This window comes from Jaculus jaculus, chromosome 2 (genome assembly GCF_020740685.1).
Source record: "Jaculus jaculus isolate mJacJac1 chromosome 2, mJacJac1.mat.Y.cur, whole genome shotgun sequence".
Classification (NCBI taxonomy): Eukaryota; Metazoa; Chordata; class Mammalia; order Rodentia; family Dipodidae; genus Jaculus; species Jaculus jaculus.
Window position 1 is genome coordinate 97266914 of NC_059103.1, and position 21912 is coordinate 97288825.

Below are 21912 nucleotides of genomic sequence, written 5' to 3' on the forward strand. Positions count from 1 at the left end.
AGCACAGGAAAACTTTCATATAAAACACTTGTGCTGGGCATGGTGGCACACCTTTAATCCCAGCACTCAGGAGGCAATGGGAGGAGAATTGCCATGAGTTCATGGCCACCCTGAGACTACATAGTGAATTCTGGTCAGCCTTGGCTAAAGTGAGACCCTGAATTAAAAAAAAAAAAAAAAAACTAAACTAAACAAACAAATAAACAAAAACCGCTTGTGTCCACCTCACAGTAATTGCCCCAGAAAACATAATTTTTGTTCCTGTTAATATTACTATTGTCATTGCTATTGTTTGAGGTTCTGAGGAGGTTTATGATTATAATAGCCCAGTACAAGAAGACTAGGCCCCAAACAGAAGCGAAGCACATGGCAGCCAAACTTAACATACCTTTGAAGAACTTTTAAGACTTCACTAAACCCTATCATTCCTTGATTGTATGTTTTAAAGATTTTCTCAAAACATTCCTGGAGCTAGGAGATGCACAAATGGAAACGACTTTTACATTTACTGACACTGTACACTCTCTGTCCTGTTGCTTCTGCCGCTGTGCCTTCTCCCGCTGCACACTGTGAACACAACACATTTTAGCGGAGAGCCGCAGCTGCGCTGAGAACAACAGCTGGTTGAGCACATGAGCGTCACAGCTATAGATAAGGAAAAAAGGCAAGCCACCTTTGCCACCGCGCAAACACGTGACCAAGAACAAATCACCCAAGTTGTCTGCACCTGAGTTAATTTTAAATGTTTTAGTAGTACTCACCAACTCAAAGTTAATATTTATTTGAAATAGCATATTACACTGTAGAGCAATGCTGTGCTATGTCATATAAATTACTCTATCTGAATATATTTTATGATAATATGCATATATTACTTCTTTAGAGGAAACAATCAAGGTCTTTTATTAAAGAGATCTAAACTGTAGAGCAAATGCATAACCTCAAGACAGTGTTCCATAAGGCTTAGATTTTTGTTATGGTGTGCTGAACCCAGACATCATAGCAACATACATACACATGCACGGGCATGCACACAAGTGCGCACACACACACACACACCCTATATATATAATGCAAGCACAGTTCCTCTCCTGTTGCTTGCTAACTAGCTTTCTTCCTGTGGTGACTCCTTAGGTGATCTGCACTTCATAGGCATCTATGAAGGATGACACTCAGGTAATTTTCTTCTTTTAGAATTTCAGTTACTCCTCAGTGATTTTAGGAATTTGGAAACTCAAATTATTGCTTTAGGAAACAAAAAGGAGTGAGCTGCTGTTGCTGTTTTGGCTCTCAGGGTAACAAAGAGTTGACACTCAGTACAGCTTTGTATTTGATACTTTATCCCCTGTAAGCAATCAAGGCCTGAATTTTGCCCTCTTAACTATGCCCCCCGTGCAATTGGTATGATAGGAGGCTGATAAAATTGCTGTGGGGTCAATAGGGATGTTTTTTCCATAGGCTCATTTATAGTTATTGTTCATCAGCATTAACACACACACAAGCACACACCACCTATCAACCTTAATAAGGAGTAGTATCAGAATGCAGCTAAAAGATTTTCTTTCCACTCTCTAGTGAACTGTCTTTCATTGTCAATATCTCAGACTTCTTGGTATCAGTAAATCCAGTGGCTCCTGAGAAATGAGATCTGTACCACAGCTTTTAGCTTTTGCAAGGGAAATAAAACATTACCTTTTTCTTGGAAGAGACAGATTGTATATCCCAGGATGATTCTACATTCATCAGACACGTAACTGTGATTTTGTGTGGTGCTTATTCTTCACAACCTCAGAATGTTAAGCCCTTTGCAAGGAAAAGAAAACTACTTCCCATTAAAGAAAAGAGTTTTATGGGGTGAAGTTTAGAAGGAAACAGTTGCAACACCTGATACCATGGCACTTTTAATACTTTGTATCATGATCTAAAAAATATCTGTTGCTTCCAGGATATCACTAGAAAAATTTATAACACATGAATGCTTGGAACTGACTCATATTGACTCATGAGATAACTAGATTCTCCAGGAAATCACACCCAGCCTCGTGGCCAGATGCAGGGACTAAGGTCTTCTTAGAATTGTCAAGATTATAAGATCTCCCAAATGCATGCATCCATCTAACACATTTTCATTTGGCATCACTGATTTTTTTAAAGTATCAGCCAAGACCTTATGCACACTGTTATAAAACACAGAAAGATGGCAGAAAGAGTAATAAAATATGTTAATCCATATGGGTTGAATACATGTTAGTTCCTATGGTAAAAGACTAAATCATATAAAATCTTTGACATACAAATTACTATATATGAATATATCTTATGATAATATGCATTGTAATATATTACTTATTTAGAGAAAATAATCAAGGTCTTTTATTAAAGAGATCTAAATCATACTAGAATTTAGCAGAAATGTTTCAAAAATAAAAAATAATGTTTATATCATAGAGACCATTTGACAGATTTAAAAAACAATTTTATTTATTTATTTGCAAACAGAGAGAGATAAAGAGAAGAGAGACAGAGAGAAAAGGCACCCCAGTGTCTCCAGCTGCTGCAAACTCCAGATGCAGGCTCTATTTTGTGCATGCGGCTTTACGTGAGTTCTAGGGAATCCATCCTGAGTCATTGGGCTTTGTAGGCAAATGCCTTAACCACTATGCCGTCTCTCCAGCCCCATTTCACAGATTTTGAGAATCTGACTTAAGTTTTAGTCAACTTTTTTCTCCATATTTGTCTCCTGTCTGTAAATACTATATTAGTTTTCTACTAATTTTTCTCCTGCTCTTAAGGTTGTAGTCATTTTTAATAAAGACATGTATCCATCCAATGACTCATTAAATTATAATTATAAATAATAACATTAGTAACCTATGAGTCCTAATTTTCAGCATAATTATTTCACAAGTCACAGCCAAAAGTTTGACTATAACAAGCTTCCTAGCAAAGAAATCAGACAGGTTGTTTTATTTAATATCCTTCCTGAATATACATTTTAAACTTAAAAAGTACAAAAGTTAATGATCTTATACAGAGAAAAGTTGTACTAAGTTCTTACAGACAACAGCAACATATTAGTCCTTTCAGAGTAAGAAAGGAAAACTATTTCCCGAAATAAAGTTCACTAAGCATTTAGAAAATGAAGGTATAGTTAAAATAGTTTATGTTTAGTCCATAATGTTACATAAGAAGAATCAAATTACTGTGGAAGTAATATTAAAAGTTACTCAAGAATCATTTCTAGAAAGTTACTCAGCCTAGTTGTCTTCACCATTTTCAAATCTTTCAGGCATACATAATTTAAATTGTTGCAGAATTCCATATAAGAAAGAACTTTTCATAATTTCTTTTAAGAAGGCAGCCTGTTCCTGAACTGAAACCTGAAAAACAGAATGTTATAAAGCAATCTCACTATTAAGAAGGTTTATAAGGCCTTTTTACCCCCATTAATCTGTTCTTTTCCTTACATATATACAATACCATCCTATTAAGACCCCCTTCCTCCCTTTCTATTCCCCTTATATCTCCATTCTAGCTTATTGGCCTATGCTACTCAGCTTTCTTTCTACTTGCACAGAAGTCCAACCATTTGTAGTTAGAAATCATACCTATTAGAAATTTGAATATAGTAGCATATGATAAAAATAATGCATCTAAAGTAATTGACAGGATTTGCTTTTGCTTCCAGATAGTTCACATGCTAAACATATTCCAATTACTAAGGCCTCTTACTGCAGAACTGATTATTAAAGAAGTTTAAATGAGAGGAGAACATGGGTCATGTGAAACAAGAAATGTTCTTACTATGTCAGTCTCCAAAAGAGCCAGAAACCCATGGTCCCCCAGAAATAAATATTTAAAAGTCATTCTTTTATGTGTTTAATGCTTTGAAAATATATATTACTTCTATAATCTTCAACTCTGTAGACACATCCATAAGAAAAGTAAACAAGCAAACAAAGAAACAATTACAAAGCCAAATACACAATATTATAAATGTGCCAGCATGGTGGCCTCATAGATATACAAAACCAATTAGGTTTGGACTGAAGACATTATGCCTATAGATAGTCCTTGTCAGACCTAGACACTCTTCATTGTTCCAACAGCCTTCAAACTGTATTCAAATTAAAACCATTCGTCTACCAAACTTGAAGTGCTGGGCATGTCTCATTATTATGAAAGGTGAACTTTAGGGCCTTCCTTTAAAACCAGTTAAGGACAAGTCAGTCAAGTTACCACTAACGTCAACCCTTTTGTCAGTTAAGAGGACGCTCAACTTGGTGAAGTATTAGTGTGGTTAAAGACACTGGTCACAGAGAACATGATCAGTATCCTGTAGATCTTCTTTATAATAAAAAGAAATGACATAAGAGTGAAGATTTCAAAATTCAAGCCAATCAAAACTGACACACATTTAAAACAGAGTACTCCTTATTCAACTTTATATAAATCAAGGATATTAATAATAATATTCATCTATTTAAAAAGCTGGAATTTTACCAAGCTTATATGCAAATTATTCATTTTGTTTTGACCTATATACCCATGAACACACAACTATATATATGCATATAATATGCACTTAAGGTTTTGAAATAAATTTTTATCATCTGAGGTCAATCTTACCTCAAAATATCTCATTTCATGGATTGTGGAAAATCTATTGTCCTATCAGAGATTCCTACAAGTTCCTGGGGACAAACATCCTTCCAAAATCAACCTCCTGCCTCTGCATAGTAGCTTCAGTTCAGATGTCATACCTTATATAATATCCAACTTCCACAGTTCTTGTTCTATGCTAATACAAGGGGGAACTTTACAACTTCTGAAATTTCTACCAAAAAAATAAAATGATGAACAAAACTAAACAAAAATGAAAAGCCACCCTTACACAAGAAAAATGTAAATGTGAATTCTTTGTATCCCAGAAATGTGAAGGATTTAAACTGAACATTAGCTATTTCTGCTCTGCAATAGTGCCTTAGCCATTTCCATCTTCCAGACTGAGAGCCCTTCCAGGCAGTGATGCTATAGACCTTATTCTCTCCTCCCCACTCTCCTTTTTGCTGTAGAAGCTGATGTTTTCCTGTCTCTTTCTCCCACCACCCGCAGATTGGCTAGTACTGTTTGTTGTGAATTTGCCTCATCTTCTCAGGATCCTTTAGGTAAGCAAGCACCTTTAACCACTGAGCACTCTCTCCAGCCCTCACAAGATTCCCTTTTCCTCCTAAAATAGTCATTTCCTCAAAAATAAGTTGCTTCCTAACATGAATTCTGGAACTATCTAATAACATATAGTATTTTTTAAGCCCTACTACTTCACATTTAGTCAAACCTGTAAAGTGATAATTTATCAAGTTGTTTGTACCCTGATTGCAAAAAATAATAATAATAAACTAATGATCAATCTTTTATTGCCATTTAATAGTAGTAAATGTCCTTCCTATAAGCCATGAAATTGACTCTAATTCACTATGACATTGGACCCATGAGAAAGTGCCTAAAAACTTGCATTCTTGGAATTTATAACTATGCTTATGACTTCTGATCTTATTCTTTGAAACAGTCAACTGTATCATTCAGCAAATGAGTTAACCTATGAACTCAAAGTAGACAGTTTGAAAAATTAAGAGCATTGTATGCTTGCTTTGTTCTATAAAGGATTGTATAGAGAAAGGTTTGCCCCTTGCCCTTCTTCAAAAAAAAATCTGCTTAATCATTAATACATATTGTTGCAAACTGTTGAATATCCATTTATGGTTTAAGAAAGAAAATTAAAATAAATTCTGGCTCAAAAGTACTTTTTTGGGAATAGACTGCTACTGCCACCTGGGGGAGATTTTTTTCTGCTTTATTCAAGAAAACCAATGTGCTTATCAGATGAATGAATCTAATTTCTGTTTCTGTGTAATGTCCACAAAGGAAGAGGACTTTAAAACCCTGACCATGAAGGTAGAAGATGTTTCAAATGTCTCCAAGTTTCCTTCAGACATTAATACACACTTCACAGACCTTTTGTGAGCTACAAGACAAGATGAATCAGAATATAATAATAAATCATAATAAAGTTTCTATCTCTTACTATGAAAAGCATTTTAACTGTTATAGGCTTTATACATATAGTGAGAATAGCCAAATTTGAGCTTTTAAAAGTAAAATGAAACACATTTTAAAGAAAAGTATTTAATGGCAAGTTATAGTTAATTGTATTCATTAAATGTATTATCATTAGTTGGTATGTAAGTTGCATGTTCTCAGGTAATCAAGCCAGAGATTTCAATAGTTAGGATAATAAATGTAAGTAGAATGGAAAATCCTAAAGAGTTTTATTAGAGAATTTCAATTTGTGAAATAAACAGTACTAAATAGTCTCTAATTGTTGTATATATGCTATATAGTTGCTTTTTAAAATTTTTCATGAAGTGATGATATAGTGCTTATCAATTAATATGGAAAATTTTTTATACATTGCTATTGAAAATTCAATACTTATAAATCTTGCATTCATGTATGCTATAGGTAAATTATTAGAAAATATTAAATTAAATAATTGTAGAAACAGAAGGTTGCAGGAAGTCTATTAATATTATAAGCTTGTCAGGTGATATAAGGCGAAGACAGCTAATCACTTATAAAGAGGATGTCTGGTAACAGATTAACTAAATAAAATAGCACACTATCAGTCCCCCACTGGTACAATAACACTGTCAGGAGGCTAAAGTTCATGCCAGAGAATAAGCTGTACCAGCTGCAGAGACGTCTTTGTGAAGAAAACATTTCTAATACTGAAAGGTAAGAGACCCATGGCAAATGGATGGGATTACAGAGCCAGTTTTTCAGTATTTGCCATCTGATTCAATACTAAGAAGTAATTCACTGAGACTCCATGAGGTTGACACATGGAAAGAGCTGCATAAGCAAATGTCCTCTTGGGGGATTCCCAGAACAGGTGACTTTGTTACTCATGTGTGAGGCTTCTTCAGGGGGTTTATGCTTGGTTCTTTAAGCATAGGGGTGAGGGTAATTAAAAAAAGTCTTGAGCACTTAACACAGTATAATAGAGTTATAAATTATAAGCAAAAATAATAAGTGATATATTAAAGTATCTGTATTACGTAGCCAGAAGATTGAAGGCCTTAGGCAATTCATTAGCTTAGTTTATCTATCAATGAAAATGATGGTTTATTTTAATGACCTGAGGCTTATGCTGTGCATGAGATACTAACTGCCCTTTACAGGTTTAATAAATGGAGCAGTACCTCCAGAGATCCTCCTTCTTCCAAATAAGCTGTACAATTCTATGAAAGAGTCCAGATTTTGAAGTGTTCATTCATTGTTAATTAGCTCATTACAGAAATTATAAATAGTTATTTGCACCAGAAGGTCACCTAGTTGCAAAAGCAAATATTTAAAAAACAGAATCGGGGGACACTCTGACATTGTCCATGTTTCCTTACAAAGAAGTATTCAGGAAGATGAGATTATCAGATCATACTTGTATGTTCAGAAATGGGAGGTGAGAAGGTGAGGGACATCATTTAAAATGTTGAATGCAACTATGTATGGTGGCTCACATCAGTAATATCAGCACCCTAGCAGCTAAAGCAAGTAGATTGCCTTGAGTTTGGCTATCCCAGGCTACATAGTGAGTTCCATGTCAACCTGGGTTATGGAGTAAAACCTTTCCCTAAAAAAAAAATAAATAAATAAATAAATAAAAAAGAAAGAAAGAAAGGAAAGCAGGAAGCAGGGGGGAAGGAAAGAAGGAAGAAAAGAGGAAGGTAAAGGAAGGAAAAAAGAAAGGAAGAAAAAGAACAACTAAATGCTGAATGGGCTGAAATGGGCTACTTTGGATACTGTTTTCTTATGACTTCTTCGACAGTGAGTAAATTTCTAGTATTTTTTCTGCATTCCTGAGCTCAGAAATCATAATACTAATTTTTAAACCATCTCTGCTCTGTATTATGTGATTGGTGTTTTGTTCAAGTTCTGACTTCCTTCATCTCTATTTGGCTGTTTTCTCTCTTCTACCCTATAAACTCCTCATATTTCAACCTTCCCTCTGTCTATATGGCATCTGAACTGTCAGTAGTGGGGTACTTTTCCTCGTTCCCAGCTACAGTCACTAGGCTGGGAGGGGAAGCCAATCAGAATTGGTAATCAGCCCTCCATAATGATAGATACTATACCTGTACTTTCAACTATAAAAAGATTGAAAGTATTCATAAAATTTATTGTGTCTTGATCATGAACAGACCTCATTTTCCCCTTGTCATAATTCCCTAAACAATACAGTATAAAAATACATATATTGTACTTAGTCTTAGAAGAAATCTAGGGATCATTTAACATATGACAAAGGATGAAATGCATAGGTTATGCATGAGAGCTACACCACTATATCCAAGAGAAGTGAGCATCTGCAGGTTTTGGTAATGTAAGGGGGTTCTGGAGCCATGCCTCATAGATCCAAAGGGCCAACTTTAGTTAAAGTGCTCTAGACCAGGTAAGAAGCCTGACAATGGAAGAAAATAACACCTAACTGTTTTTGTGGTGCCTTTGCTCACTGACAACCATGACAGACATCAACAAGATGATCATCAACTTGGCTGTCTTTGGCAGGACTCAGAGTGGAAAAAGTACTGCTGGGAATGTTCTGCTGGGCAGTGCTGACTTCCACAGTAGCTTCGCTCCATGTTCTGTCACCAAAGGTTGCAGCCTGGGCCGCAGCAGTCACATCCACAGTTTCATGCGTCGAGGGGGACGAGATGTAACCCTGCAGGTTCAGGTGTTGGACACTCCAGGGTACCCACACAGCATGCTGAGCATGAAACATGTGAAGCAAGAGGTCAAGAAGGCTCTGGAATATCACTTCGGACAAGAAGGTCTCCACTTTGCACTGCTGGTTCAGAGAGCAGATGTTCCTTTCTGTGGACAGGAAGCATCGTACCCTGTCCAATTGATCCAGGTAACACAAAGATGTAATTATACCAGGGCTCTTTTCCCCAAATTTTGACATTTTCATAAATGTATATAATGTATAACTTCTCTTGTTCCTCTACCCTTACTACTAGTGTCCTTCCTCCACTCCACAGTAATCCCATGCATTTTTCTTGACTCGTTGCTTTAAGTTAGGGTTTGTGGTGGTTTGAATAGATAGCCCCCAATATATTCAGTTTTTTATTGTTTGTAGCTTGCATCTGCAGCCACCTGGCTAGAGGCAGGCTCACTGGGTGGATATTAAGGTGTGGTGGTGGGTTTCAGATTTCTCAGGTCCCAGGCATAACAACAAGCTTTTCACACAAACTTCCTTTAGCCCAGTCCAAGCAAAGCTCTTTCTCACCCTCATAAGCCAAACCTCACAGTCCATAGTTCTTACTGCATTAAGGTCTTTCAACTCTGACCAGAATAGCCCATCAAGTTGTACTTACAGCATTGCAAGGCATCTCTTAGGCCAAGGTTTCAAACCCTTCCACAGTCCTCTTGAAAATCAGCTCCAAAAGGCCAAATCTACACAGTCAGGATTCTAACAGCAATCCCACTTCTTGGTACCACTTTACTATTGCAGTCAGGTTTTCATTGCTGGTAGAAATCACATGACCAAGCACAGCTTGTTGGAAAAAGAGATTTATTTTGGTTTAAATGCTTGATGGGGAAGCTCCATGATGGCAGGGGAAAACGATGGCATGAGCAGAGGGTGGATATCACCCCCTGGCCAACATAAGGCAGACCATAGCAACTGAAGAGTGTTCCAAACATTGGCAAGGGGAAACTGGCTATAACGCCCATAAAACTGTCCCCAACAATACACTCCCTCCAGGAGGCATTAATTCCCAAATCTCCATCAGCTGGGAACCTAGCATTCAGAACACCTAAGTTTATGGGGGATACCTGAATCAAACCGCCACACCTTGATACCTGCATTTTCATAATTTTTTCTTTATTTATTAAAAGTAATGGGCTTAAAATCTACTTCAGTAAAATATGGGCATGTACTCACTCAGCATGAAGGAGATAGTTTGTTAGAGTTCACCACCACATAGATATTCATTCAATAAGTCCATCATTGCATACCATATTGAGTGACTGCATAGAGTTAACTAGTAGGTACATGAGCCTGAACTTTCAAAAGCTTGCAAACTAGAAAGAACAAATGAATAATCCAGAAGATGGCAATAGCTTAAGTGCCAAAATCATGATACATGAGAGGAGCTTCATAAAATTTAACATTATGGTAAATGTAAGCAAACTATGCAATATTTATCAGAAAGAAATCAGGGCTGGGAAGATTTCTCAGTGGTTAAAAGCACTTACTTGCAACGTCTGTTGGCCTGAGTTTGATTCCCCAATACCCACATAAAGCTAGAAGCAAAATGGTACAAGCATCTGGAATTGGTTTGCAATGGCAAGAGACCTGGCTTGTCCATACAGCACACACACAGGCACACACACACACACACACACACACACACACACACACACACACATACACACACAAATTTAAAAGAAAGAAATCAGGAATATTAAATCAGATTCTTAGCCTACCTTGTCATCCACAGATAGAAAAGTGTTCCATTCCAGTCAAAAAATGAGCAAAGGTATTTTCAATAGAACCAAGATGACACTTGGCACATTTGCCCAGTGGTGTATCCCCATTTAGTAGTTCATTCACCATAAGTTGGTAAGTTGGAGGCTTCATTGGAAAACCTTGGAAAGGAGCTAAGATGAGAGGTTCTACAATGGCCACAGATAAGAGGTATAGGGAACACATATATTTACACTACCCAGGAACAGTATAAGAACAAAGTCCATGTAGACTTGTTGAAATTATCTTTGTGTTGCTGAGACAAAGAACCTAAATAAGAGCAGCTGATGGGAGTAAAGGACTTGTTTTTGGCTTACAGTCTTGGGGAGAAGCACCATGATGGCAGGGGAAAGGTGTGGCATGAACAGAAGCTGGACCTCTGCCACAACAGGTGGAAAACAAAAGCAAGAGAATGAGTTAAACTCTAGCAAAGTGAAGCTGGCTGTCACACCCTTAAGCCTACCCCTAATAACACACCTCCTCCGGAAATGTTCCACCTTCCATAGTGCCATCAGTTGGAAATTCAGCATCCAAAACACATGACTTTATTTCACCTCTGTCCCTCCAAAACTGATTATCAACCATAATGTAAAATGCAATGCATTCAGTCCAACTCTAAAAGTCCCCATATGTTTTACCAATCCCAACACTGTTCAAACATCCTCATAGTCCAAGCTCTCTTAACTGTTAACCTGTAAAATCAAAAATAACATAATGGAATATAGTAAACATTAACAGTGCAAAAGATAGCATTGGGCATAGCAAGGAAAGATGGAACCAATAAAAGATCTAAAGTAAACAGGGCAAACAAAATTCTGTAGCTCTAAGTCTGAGATTTCCAAGCAGTGACAAATTCTCTCTCTGGAGCTCCAATACCACCCCAACAGCTAGGATGTTTATATCCCAGGAAATGATCCATCCCAGGCCATACATTCACATTTTTAGTCTCACCATAGTCCCAGCATCTCCTGAGGTCTCCACTGCCATCCATGGTTCATCCTCATGGCATCACTAGGCCTCCATGTAGGGAACCCTGCCTCAATCACCTAGTGGCCATTTTCAAAATTCAAACTGCATTGCAAATCCAATGATCCTTTCTTTTCTGCATTTCTTATCTTCTATAATACCAGGCAGACTCCAAATTTGTTAATCCAGTGGGGAATAGAGCTGACTTTGAAGAGCAGGACACTCTTTCAGCATTCAGGGCCCTTGCTTCCAAAAGAGTCAAGCCTTTATGACCCCATATTTAAAACCACAACCCTACTGAGGAGGGCCACCAGGGCAACTAGAGCCAGGGTGAGGGGATGTAATAGCATATGCTTTATAATATATGTAAAATAAACCATTTTTAAAGTCAGCATTTTTTCTGATGTCCCAATTCAGAACAGCTGGTCCCATCTCAATGGTGGTAATCTCTCAAACAATTGCAGCTAAATGGGCGCTGTCTGTAGCCTGAAACTTTCATTTTTTTTCCTATGCTATAGCTATCTGCTCATACCAGTCAACTTCTATGCAATGAAACCATTCACAAGTTCTCAGAACATGGAAAGATGCAGTAAGCATCTCACACAAACTGCTTTCAACACAGTCCAAACAAATTTCTTATAGTCTTACTGAATTTAGGTCTTTAGCCAGAAAGGTCCATCAAAGTCTGCACATAGCACTACAAGACATCTATTAGGCAAAAGTTTCAAATATTTCTACATTCTTCTTGAAAATCAGTTACAAAACCCAAAATCTACCCAGTCAGGTTTGTTGTAGTAATAATACCATTCTTCTGATACCAATTTTCTGTTGCAGTTACTTTCTCATTGCTGTAATAAAACACCTTATCAAAGGAAGCTGATGGGAGGAAAGTTGTTTATTTTGGTTTCTGGTCTCAAGAGGAAGCTTCATGAGGCAAGAAAATACATAGAATGAGGACTGGAGAGATGAGTTAGCAGTTAAGGCACTTGCCAGTGAAGCCTAAGGACCTGTGTTCCATTCCCCAGTACCCACATAAGCCAGATGCACAAGGTTTTGCATGTGTCTAGAGTTTGTTTAGAGTGGCTATCTCTCTTACTATCTATCTGCTTTCTTCTCTCTGTCAGAAATAAAAATAAATACAATATTTTCAGAAAATGTGGCATGAGCAGAGACTGGACCTCACCTCTGCCACAGCAGTGGAAAACTGCAGCAAAAGAGTGAGCCAAAACTCTACCAAAGTGAATCTGGTCATAACACCCGAAACTTACCCCAACAACACACCTTCTCCAGCAAGGCTCCACCTCCCAAATTTGCATACACTGGGAACCAAACATTCAAAACACATGAGTTTATGGGGGAACCCAAATCAACCACCATAAGACTATCATTAACAATTCTTAGAAACTGGTCATTGACCTGCTACATTCTGGTCAAGCTCTTGATTCTATAGATATGGTTTATTCAGATTTAACTGTTAACCTTCACTAATATCCTTCAGAAGTTTTCCTGATTCACTAAGTTTACAAAAGCTATGTCTACTAAAATCTACATAGGGAAGCTCTAAAGAGAGTAGAGAAAGAGATCTTCCATTCAAGAGAAATTTATATAAATGCTGTTCTTTTTGTCCAGCTTCAGGCCATGAATACACACATAAAGATAGCATGGTTTGTTTGGATGAAGAGTTTTTACCCCTTTAACTTGTAGAGACAAAAGTTTGTTCTAAATGGCTGTAATTATACATGTTTCTACAATCTCAAGAAAAAGCCATGTGTGTAGTCAGAAGAAATGAGTGGGAAGAAATTAGTTTGGTAAGCATAAAAAATAATCTTCACATCCAATTCCTGAAATTTCAAGGGTATACCATACAAAATCAAAAAGAAGACAATTGTAATTAAGACATAATACAGAATCTAAGAAAGCTTCTGAGCCACCCCTAAACAATTAACACCTGCATTTCACATTGTTCCTGGTAGGAAACCTGCATCTGTTGCATCAGTAGAATTTTTAATCAGATTTAATATTAATTTAAGACTGTTGCTATGTAAATTTGGAAGATTCACAACTCTTTCTCTAAAGCTATCTTGACCTTCATCATATGTTCCACTATTTCTCAATAAGCTGTATAAGGGGTGAGCCCAAAGGATTTCAATGTTACATATTTTGGAAATTGATTAACCTAGTTTTAGGCTATAGAATAATGTAAGTCCATATTAAAAATATTTTTTATTTATTTAAAAGAGAGAATTAATGGACATTCCAGGGCCTCCTGCCACTGCAAACAAATTTCAAATTCCACTTTGTGTGTCTGGCCTTACATGGGTACTAGGGATTCAAATCTGAGTCAGCAAGATTTGCAAGTAATTGCCTTTAACCACTAAGCCATCTCTCCAGCCCAAAGCCCATACTTTTGTACAAAGTAATTTAACTCACATTGACTCATCTTTTAAAATAGTATCCAGTACAATGTACGCCAAAAGCTGACTTCATTAAGTCAGTGTCTAGTTTGGGAGCTAATGACCAAGAGATGAGTGAAAGCAAAGTTAGGTCCAGAATAATATTTTTTTCGAGAATAAATAACTCATCTCTCTTCTGAAAGCTTAGCAGACAAAACTTAGCAATCCTAAGTGATTGCTTTGTGGCCCATGATCCCTGGAAGACACTATGGACCTATTAAGAACTCCACTTGGCCTTAGGAGACCAGGAGGCTAGGTTGGCTGTCTATGACTTTCCTCCAGAAGGTAGCCCAGGTACTCATAGCAGCCATCTATAATGCACATAGATCAAGATTAGCTGACTGACAGCTGCCTATTCCACTGGACCAGCAGCAATTACTGCTTAAGAGACTGTTAACTAAGGTCTTTGAGTTCCAGATATATCCTGTACTCATTTTCCTTTTTAGCTGAAAGAGCATGAAGTACCTATATTTTCCTTTTGTTTTTTGTTTTTTGTTTTTTGTTTTTTTGAGGTAGTTCAGGCTGACCTGGAATTCACTATGTAGTTTCAGGGTGGCCTCGAACTCATGCCGATCCTCCTACCTCTGCCTCCCGAGTGCTGGGATTAAAGGCGTGTGCCACCATGCCCGGCATATTTTCCCTTTTTAATTACCCTTCTGGGTGGAAAAGAGAAGGGCTTACACCAGGCATGGAAGGAGTTCACAAGGCCAGTGCCAGAGAGTTGGAGTCGACTTTACTATACCTCTTATTGTCTCCTAATTCATGTTCCAATAATTTGTAGAAGTATTATACAATACCAACTGTGACAATTAAACATTTACTTCAAATTCTTTTTTCTTGAGGTCTTTGTTAATTTATGGCAAAGTGATGTTGATATCAGTGAGTCGTCTCTTTCAAAATGGTAAATAATAATAATAAATATTACTCTTGTGAATATTGTCTGGAACATTATTTTAATGCTAAAAATAAAAGATGGCTATAGAGATTGCTCAGTGGTTAAATGTGCTTTCTATACAAGCACGACAGCCTGAGGGGGCGTGGAAGTACCCAGTTCTAATTTCCAGATCCCATGTAAACAGCTGGGCATGGCCACATGCACCTGTAACCCAAGTCCCGAAACAGAACAGAGATCAGGGAATCATCCTGGGTCATGATAAACAGTAAGTTATACTATCAGTAAGAAAATCTGGAAGAACAGGAGGAAGATTGATGGAACTAGATACACAATGTTCTGCTTCAGAGAGTGCATGAGGCACTAAAAGGGCACATACACAGGAATATACCACACCCACAAGCAAATTTGAAAAAATATCATAAATTCACAAATATATCAGAGAAGATGTAATACCATCCCTTCCAGGAAAGAGTTATCATGGGGCTAAGCTGCTCGAGGAACTGACAGGCTTCAGGAATGTGCTCTTATTTTAAAACAAAAGGTTCACAGGGCTAGAGAGAAGGCTTAACAGTTAAGACACTGGCCTGCAAACCTTATGGACCCACGTTCAATTCTCCAGGTCCCATATAAGCCAGATGCATAAGGTGGCACATGTGTCTGGAGTTTGTTTGCAGTGACTAGAGGCCCTAGTGCACCCATTCTCTCCCCTCTCTCCTGTTATCCCCCCTTTCTTTGTGTCTCAAATAAAAATAAAATAAAAATAGTTATTTAAAAGGTTCACAAAGGCCAATGCAGGACCTAAATATATAAGATCAAGGGCTTAGTTGTTGGAAATTTAGTTTCTTAAAAAGCCCAATATGGGGGCTTGAGAAATGATTCAGCAGTTAATGTACTTGCCTGCAAAGCAGAAGGATCCAGGTTCAGTTCCCTAGTACCCATGTGAAGCCAGATGCACAGAATGGCACATGCATATGGAGTTCCTTTGCAGAGGCTGGTGGCCCTGGCATGCTCAATCTCTCTGTCCCTCTTCTCCTTATCACTCTCAGTGCTTGAAAATGAACTAACTAATAAATAATAAAGAACAAAACCTGGGCTGGAGAGATGGTTTAGCCATTAAACGCTTGCCTGTGAAGCCTAAGGATGACGGTTCAAGGTGTATCCTCAGTTCCCACATAAGCCATATGCAGTGGCTGAAGACCCTGGTGTGGCCATTATCTCTCTCCCTCTCCCTCTCTTCTTCTTTGTCTCTCTCAAATAAATAAATTAATTAATTAAAAAAAGAAAAACCTAATGTTACTAATCATTGCTTGATTTTCTGTTCTCAGTTGCAAGATGTGGATAATTTATTCTATGTTGAAAGTAAGAATAGATTTAGTATATATGACATGCTTGACACCAAGCCTCACTTACAGTTGTTCCACTGAGCATTGCAAAACATTGCTGGTACTACTGTTGCTTCCCCTGTGTTGAGATAAGTGCTCATTCATATGAACCAGTTATGGGTGACAAATTACAGAGGTGAAGAATATGGAATCTTAGTAAGTTATCTGTGTCCAGGTTCCTACCAAGTCACTTGTTTCCTTTGTGATATTAGGCAAGTAACTTCTCTAACCTTCACTGGAAAATAGCAAATGATAATAGGATCTACTTAGTTGTGTTCATTTGGATTGTCATATTTGACTAACAGGAGTAAAGCTTTTAACTGAGACCCTGGTACCTGGTAAGAGCACAATGAATATCCACTGTGTTCACTATTGTTTTATTTTTAGTGTTTTGTTTTTTGTTTTTTTTTGTGTGTGGTCATGACAGTCAGGGGACCTTTGTTCAGGCCCAGGCCCACCAATAATCAGCCTTGCCCAAACCATGAGACATTACAAGCCTCAATATTCTCATCTGTAAGTAGGCAGTTTGAACAAATGTATCCTAACATTGATTGTTCCCTAAATATGACCTGAAAAATCTTATCATTCAGCTTGAACAAATGCTTCCTAACACTGATTGTTCTCTGAATCTGACCTGAAACATCTTAGCATTCAGGCTCTCTGCAGAGTAAAATGTAACACTTTAAAGTGAGATGAGAGTATTTTAAAATATAAAAAGGACCTATTATCCTCCTATTCCATTTCTTTTTCTCAGCTGATGTAATAGTTGGCTTTTTATTTTTTTGTAAAATTTCCCCCTAAAATGTCCAGATGCTATGATTTCATCAACCACAAACAAATGGGGCAGAGCTGGTGAGGTCCTGAGAAAATGAACAATTCCTGGAACATACAGTTCATATCCTAACTGGGTGTCCCAAAGGAACTAGATGCACTCATACCCCTTCACACTCTGAAACAATTCACGACTCACGTTTCTTCATAGCCTTGTACTGTACTTAACTTATTAAACACCAGATAACTTACATTAACTTATCTTGAATTTCTTGTGAGGTATCAGTCAACTGTGACTTGTGAGGTATCAATCAATCAATTGTTCTTTCTCTGGGGCTGCACAGAACATGTTTGGGCACCAACATGAGGACTATCACAAAGTGACACTATCTGCAAGGATTGAACTATTTTCTGGCCCCTGCAAAAAAAAAAAAAAAAAAATCAATATAAAGAGTATAAGCTAAATCAACCATTCTCCTTTGTTTTTGGCAGTAATTCAAAAATGCAGTTTCACTCACAGTTTAGGAGATAAATGTCTTTTCATAAATAATTAGCAGCCTGTAAAAACTTCCCAGTGGCTAGACACCCAGGCTTGTAAGTGATATGGAGCTTAGACATCTATTATCCTTAGGTGGTTTAACTCTTCTGAGTGAGATAATAAGAAATGTCTTGTAGAAAATAAAAGAGGTAGCACGCTATTACAATGTAGAAAACCAAGAAGTAAAAGAATAGCAAGAAAGTTATAACACTTACTCTTGTAAGTACTAGGAAATGAATTCTGTTATGATGCACATCACCCAAAAGGCTATCTTATAAGCGTTATTTAGCATGTACTTGTATTGTGGTAATAGTTCAGAAATATTTAATGGTGAATAATGGTCCAGGCACCTATCAGTAACTACAGAGAGGGCAGATTTGTGTTTTTAGATAACTGTTATCATGATTACATAGCTTCTTGCTGTACTTATATCTTTGCCCAGATTTTACTGTTTTATAAGGACACCAATATTATTGAACCAAGAAATAACATATATAGTTACCTTAACTAATTTATTATCTATAATGAATTCCTTTCCACATAAGGGCACATTTTGAGGAACTGGGGACAAAGGCTTTGACATAGGAACTTGGGAGAGTACACAGTTCAACTCGTAAACCGCTGTGCATTTACTTTGTAACCCTTTGGCTCTTTTTCACCAAAGAGCTTTATAATACACTAAAAGCATGACAAGTTCGTCATGTCACTATTAGCAAAAATAGTCACTGACATCACATGCATGCTTAGATTTACACGAAAGTTCTAATCTTTTTTTTTTAATTTAATTTATTAGTTTTCATTTCAGTGAATACAGGCAGTTTGGTACCATTATTTAGGCTCATCTGTGATCTACCCCCTCCCATTAGACCCTCCTTGTTAATGAAAATGGGTCGTGCATTGTGGAGTTAGCCCCCAGTTATTAGTATGATAAATGTCTCTGCAAATCATGACCCAACATGTAACTCTGACATTCTTTCTGCCCCCTCTTCCGCAAGATTTCCCTGAGCCATGTTGGGTTCATTTTTTAAATTTGGGTTAACTTCTCAAATGAATTGAATTTTAAAAGCACATGAGACTATGCCAATGTACACATCTGTGAAAAAAACTCCATTTAAAATCTAGAATGTCTGTTAAGATATCACATAATGGGCTGGAGAGATGGCTTAGTGGTTAAGTGTTTGCCTGTGAAGCCTAAGGACCCTAGTTCAAGGCTCGATTACCCAGGACCCACGTTAGCCAGATGCACAAGGGGGCATATGCGTCTGGAGTTCGTTTGCAGTGGCTGGAAGCCCTGGCACGCCCATTCTCTCTCGATCTCTGCTTCTCTCTCTCTGTCACTCTCAAATAAATAAAAATCAAATAAAATAATTTTTTAAAAAAGATATCACATAATAATTCACTAATCTTGAAAATACAACTCATATTTTCCTGAAACAGGGCATTTCAGGAAAAGTGGAAGTGTATGATTAGTTAATGGTGTTGTTAGAAAACTTGAATATGTGAGAGGAAAATAGTTGAACTTATTCCTAGAAGGAGTCACTGTCATAAAACATAGAAAGTGAAGACTCAAGAAAGTCTACCACATAATCTTAATTTTCTATCTGAGATGATAATGAGGATATAAGTTCAAAATTTATTCAAGAGATGCTTATGAAAGAGTTTGCAATGTGCTAGAACCCTGGGATGATAATGGAGACATTGAACTTGCCTTCAAAGAAGTTACTGTTACATTTGAGAGATGTATGTATAAGCAAATGGATCAGATAAAAGCCAGACTGTTACATTTGGAAATCAAGGTCGTGAGATGTTTCTAATTTTAAATTCTCTATCCCAGTTTTCATGAGTATTTTCATTTTAGATTTACATGTCTTGACTCATGCCCTACCTCCCTATTTCCCTCTCCTTTCCTTTCTTTCCTCTCTTTCTTCTTTTTCATTCATTCTATCTTTTGTTTTTCAACACAATAAATAGCAATCCTATATTTGTTATATGTATTAAAAAATGGTTTTCCAGACTCTTTCAAATATTACCTGTGTGTCAGTTTTTTCATATCATAATTTATTTATGACACATGTATTTTGAGCTTCAAGAGATAGTGTGGAGTTAGAAAAATGGCATAATAGTTAAGGTGCCTGTGAAGCCTAAGGACCCAGGTTCAATACTCCAGTATCCATGTAAACCAGATGTACAAGGTAACATATGCATCTGGAGTTCTATTGCAGTGACTAGAGGTCCTGGCATGCCCATTTTCTCTCCTATCTGCCTCTTCCTCTCAATCTCTTAAATAAATAAATAAATCATTTTTAGAAAAAGTTAGTGTTTCACCAAATATGGTGGCACATGCCTATAATCCCAGTATCAGGGGGAAGAAAGCAGGATTACAATTTTAAGGTAATCTTGGGTGATATAGTGAGACTCCATTTCAAAACCAAATCAAACAAACCAAACCAAAATGAAACTAAATAAGAAGGAAAGAATAAAGGGAGGAAGGATAAAAAGAAAGGAGGCAAAAGGGGAGAGATGGGTGGGGAGATTCAGGGAGACAGCTTACTATCATATACTGGTAGCACCTTTGGAATATTGTCACCAGCAGAGTGCAAAGAAGTAAAAATGTTCTTTTACTGTCACTTCATCATGATTTCATTTAACTTTGGAAACATCCAAAAAAGTTTAATAGTTGTTCCTAGATGTCTTTCATATTGCATGAATTATATGCCACATGCCATTACTTCTGCTTTATGTCAGCTTATTTTCACTAATCAAACAAGAATTTATTACCCAACCAACTTAACTTCCACATATTACTAAACAAAGGAACATTGGTCTCTAATACTCTTCAACCACATTAGAAGAAACCATTTGATAAATTGTATTTGATTCTCGTCATGTGGCAAGAGGAGGATGGGGATTACAGTAATCTTGTGTAGCTGTTCCAAATCACTAAATGTATTTTGGCCTTAGCTTTTCCATTACATCGCATCTGATTAATCAATAGATTATAACCAGATTATGTCACTTCAATCCTTCCATACACATGTTAGTGGTGATAACATGACATCCTTAAAAAAGGATAAAACAATTCCCTTGGTCAAGGTGCTGTGACTTAAAGGAATTTAGTGGTTCTAACAGAGTCAGGTTGTCAAGTAAGTAAATGATTACTGAATGTTATACTATAAGCAATATAATAAGATGGTATATAGTATTGGGATTACACACATCAGTTGTAACTATAAAATAAAATGCAGTATTGAAGTCTTTTTTTAAAACCCATCCATCTTCCTCACTGGGCTAATGCTCGCCTTCATATCCACTTCCCGTTACATGCATCGGCTTTCAGAGCTATCATGCATGACACATGGGGCTATTGGCTAACTACATTGGACTTTTATAACTCCTTTGCTCATTTTTGAGGAATAGAGTCCAAGGCAAACAGCCATTTAACTTCTTCTGTCTTTCAGGAACTTCTGGGACCTGCTTGGAAGAATTACACTGCTGTTCTTTTCACCCATGCAGAAAAAATAGAAGAGGCTGGCCTCAATGAAGATGGATACTTACGTGAGGCCTCTGATCCTCTGCTAACTCTGCTTAAGTCTATTCAGTACAGACATGCATTCCAGTATAAAAAAAGAAACTCATTTAATGAACAAAGAATGGGAATATTGGAAAGAATTATGGAATTTATAAAAGAAAATCATTATCAAGTTATTGCCTTTAAATAAATTATAACTGAAAGGGAAAAAAGTATTGGGTATTAAGGTCAGAAAAATCTGTTTCCAAAAACTGTGTTTGTTATCATTGTCAAATTATTACCTTTAAATAAATTATAAATGAAAAGAAAAAATATTGGGTATTATGGTCAGAAAAATCTGTTTCCAAAAACTGTATTTGTTTTTGGATATGGGCTATAATACACCCTTAAGAGTGCACTTTTAAAGCTGGGCATGGTGGTGCACGCTTTTAATCCCAGCACTTAGGAGGCAGAGGTAGCAGGATCACCATGAGTTCAAGGCCACCCTGAGACTACATAGTGAATTCCAGGTTAGCCTGAGCTAGAGTGAAACCCTACCTCAAACAAACAAACAAAAACAAAAACGAAAGAGTGGACTTTTACAGAAGCATTTTGTAAAACTGTAAGTGAAAAAAGATCATCAAGGTTTCAAGATTTCCAGTGCAATACCATGCCAAAACAAGTATTTTCCTAAGTATGTGTCTAAGAGAAAGGTGTACATTTGTGCACTAAAAGCTATGCAGATTCAAGATGCTCACAGCATAAAACTAAAATCTATAGGTTTATAACTGATTTTCCTCATGGAGTTGCT

At 37.0% G+C, this 21912-nt stretch overlaps 1 protein-coding gene across 1 annotated transcript; it reads left to right on the forward strand.

The window, feature by feature from the left end:
- The first annotated feature begins 8578 nt into the window (after nucleotides 1-8578).
- On the forward strand, nucleotides 8579-21312 carry Gimd1 (GIMAP family P-loop NTPase domain containing 1). Its single transcript, XM_004663006.2, has 2 exons — nucleotides 8579-8971; nucleotides 21052-21312. The coding sequence occupies exons 1-2, from the start codon at nucleotides 8579-8581 to the stop codon at nucleotides 21310-21312; spliced, it is 654 nt and encodes a 217-aa protein (XP_004663063.1).
- Nucleotides 21313-21912: the final 600 nt, after the last annotated feature.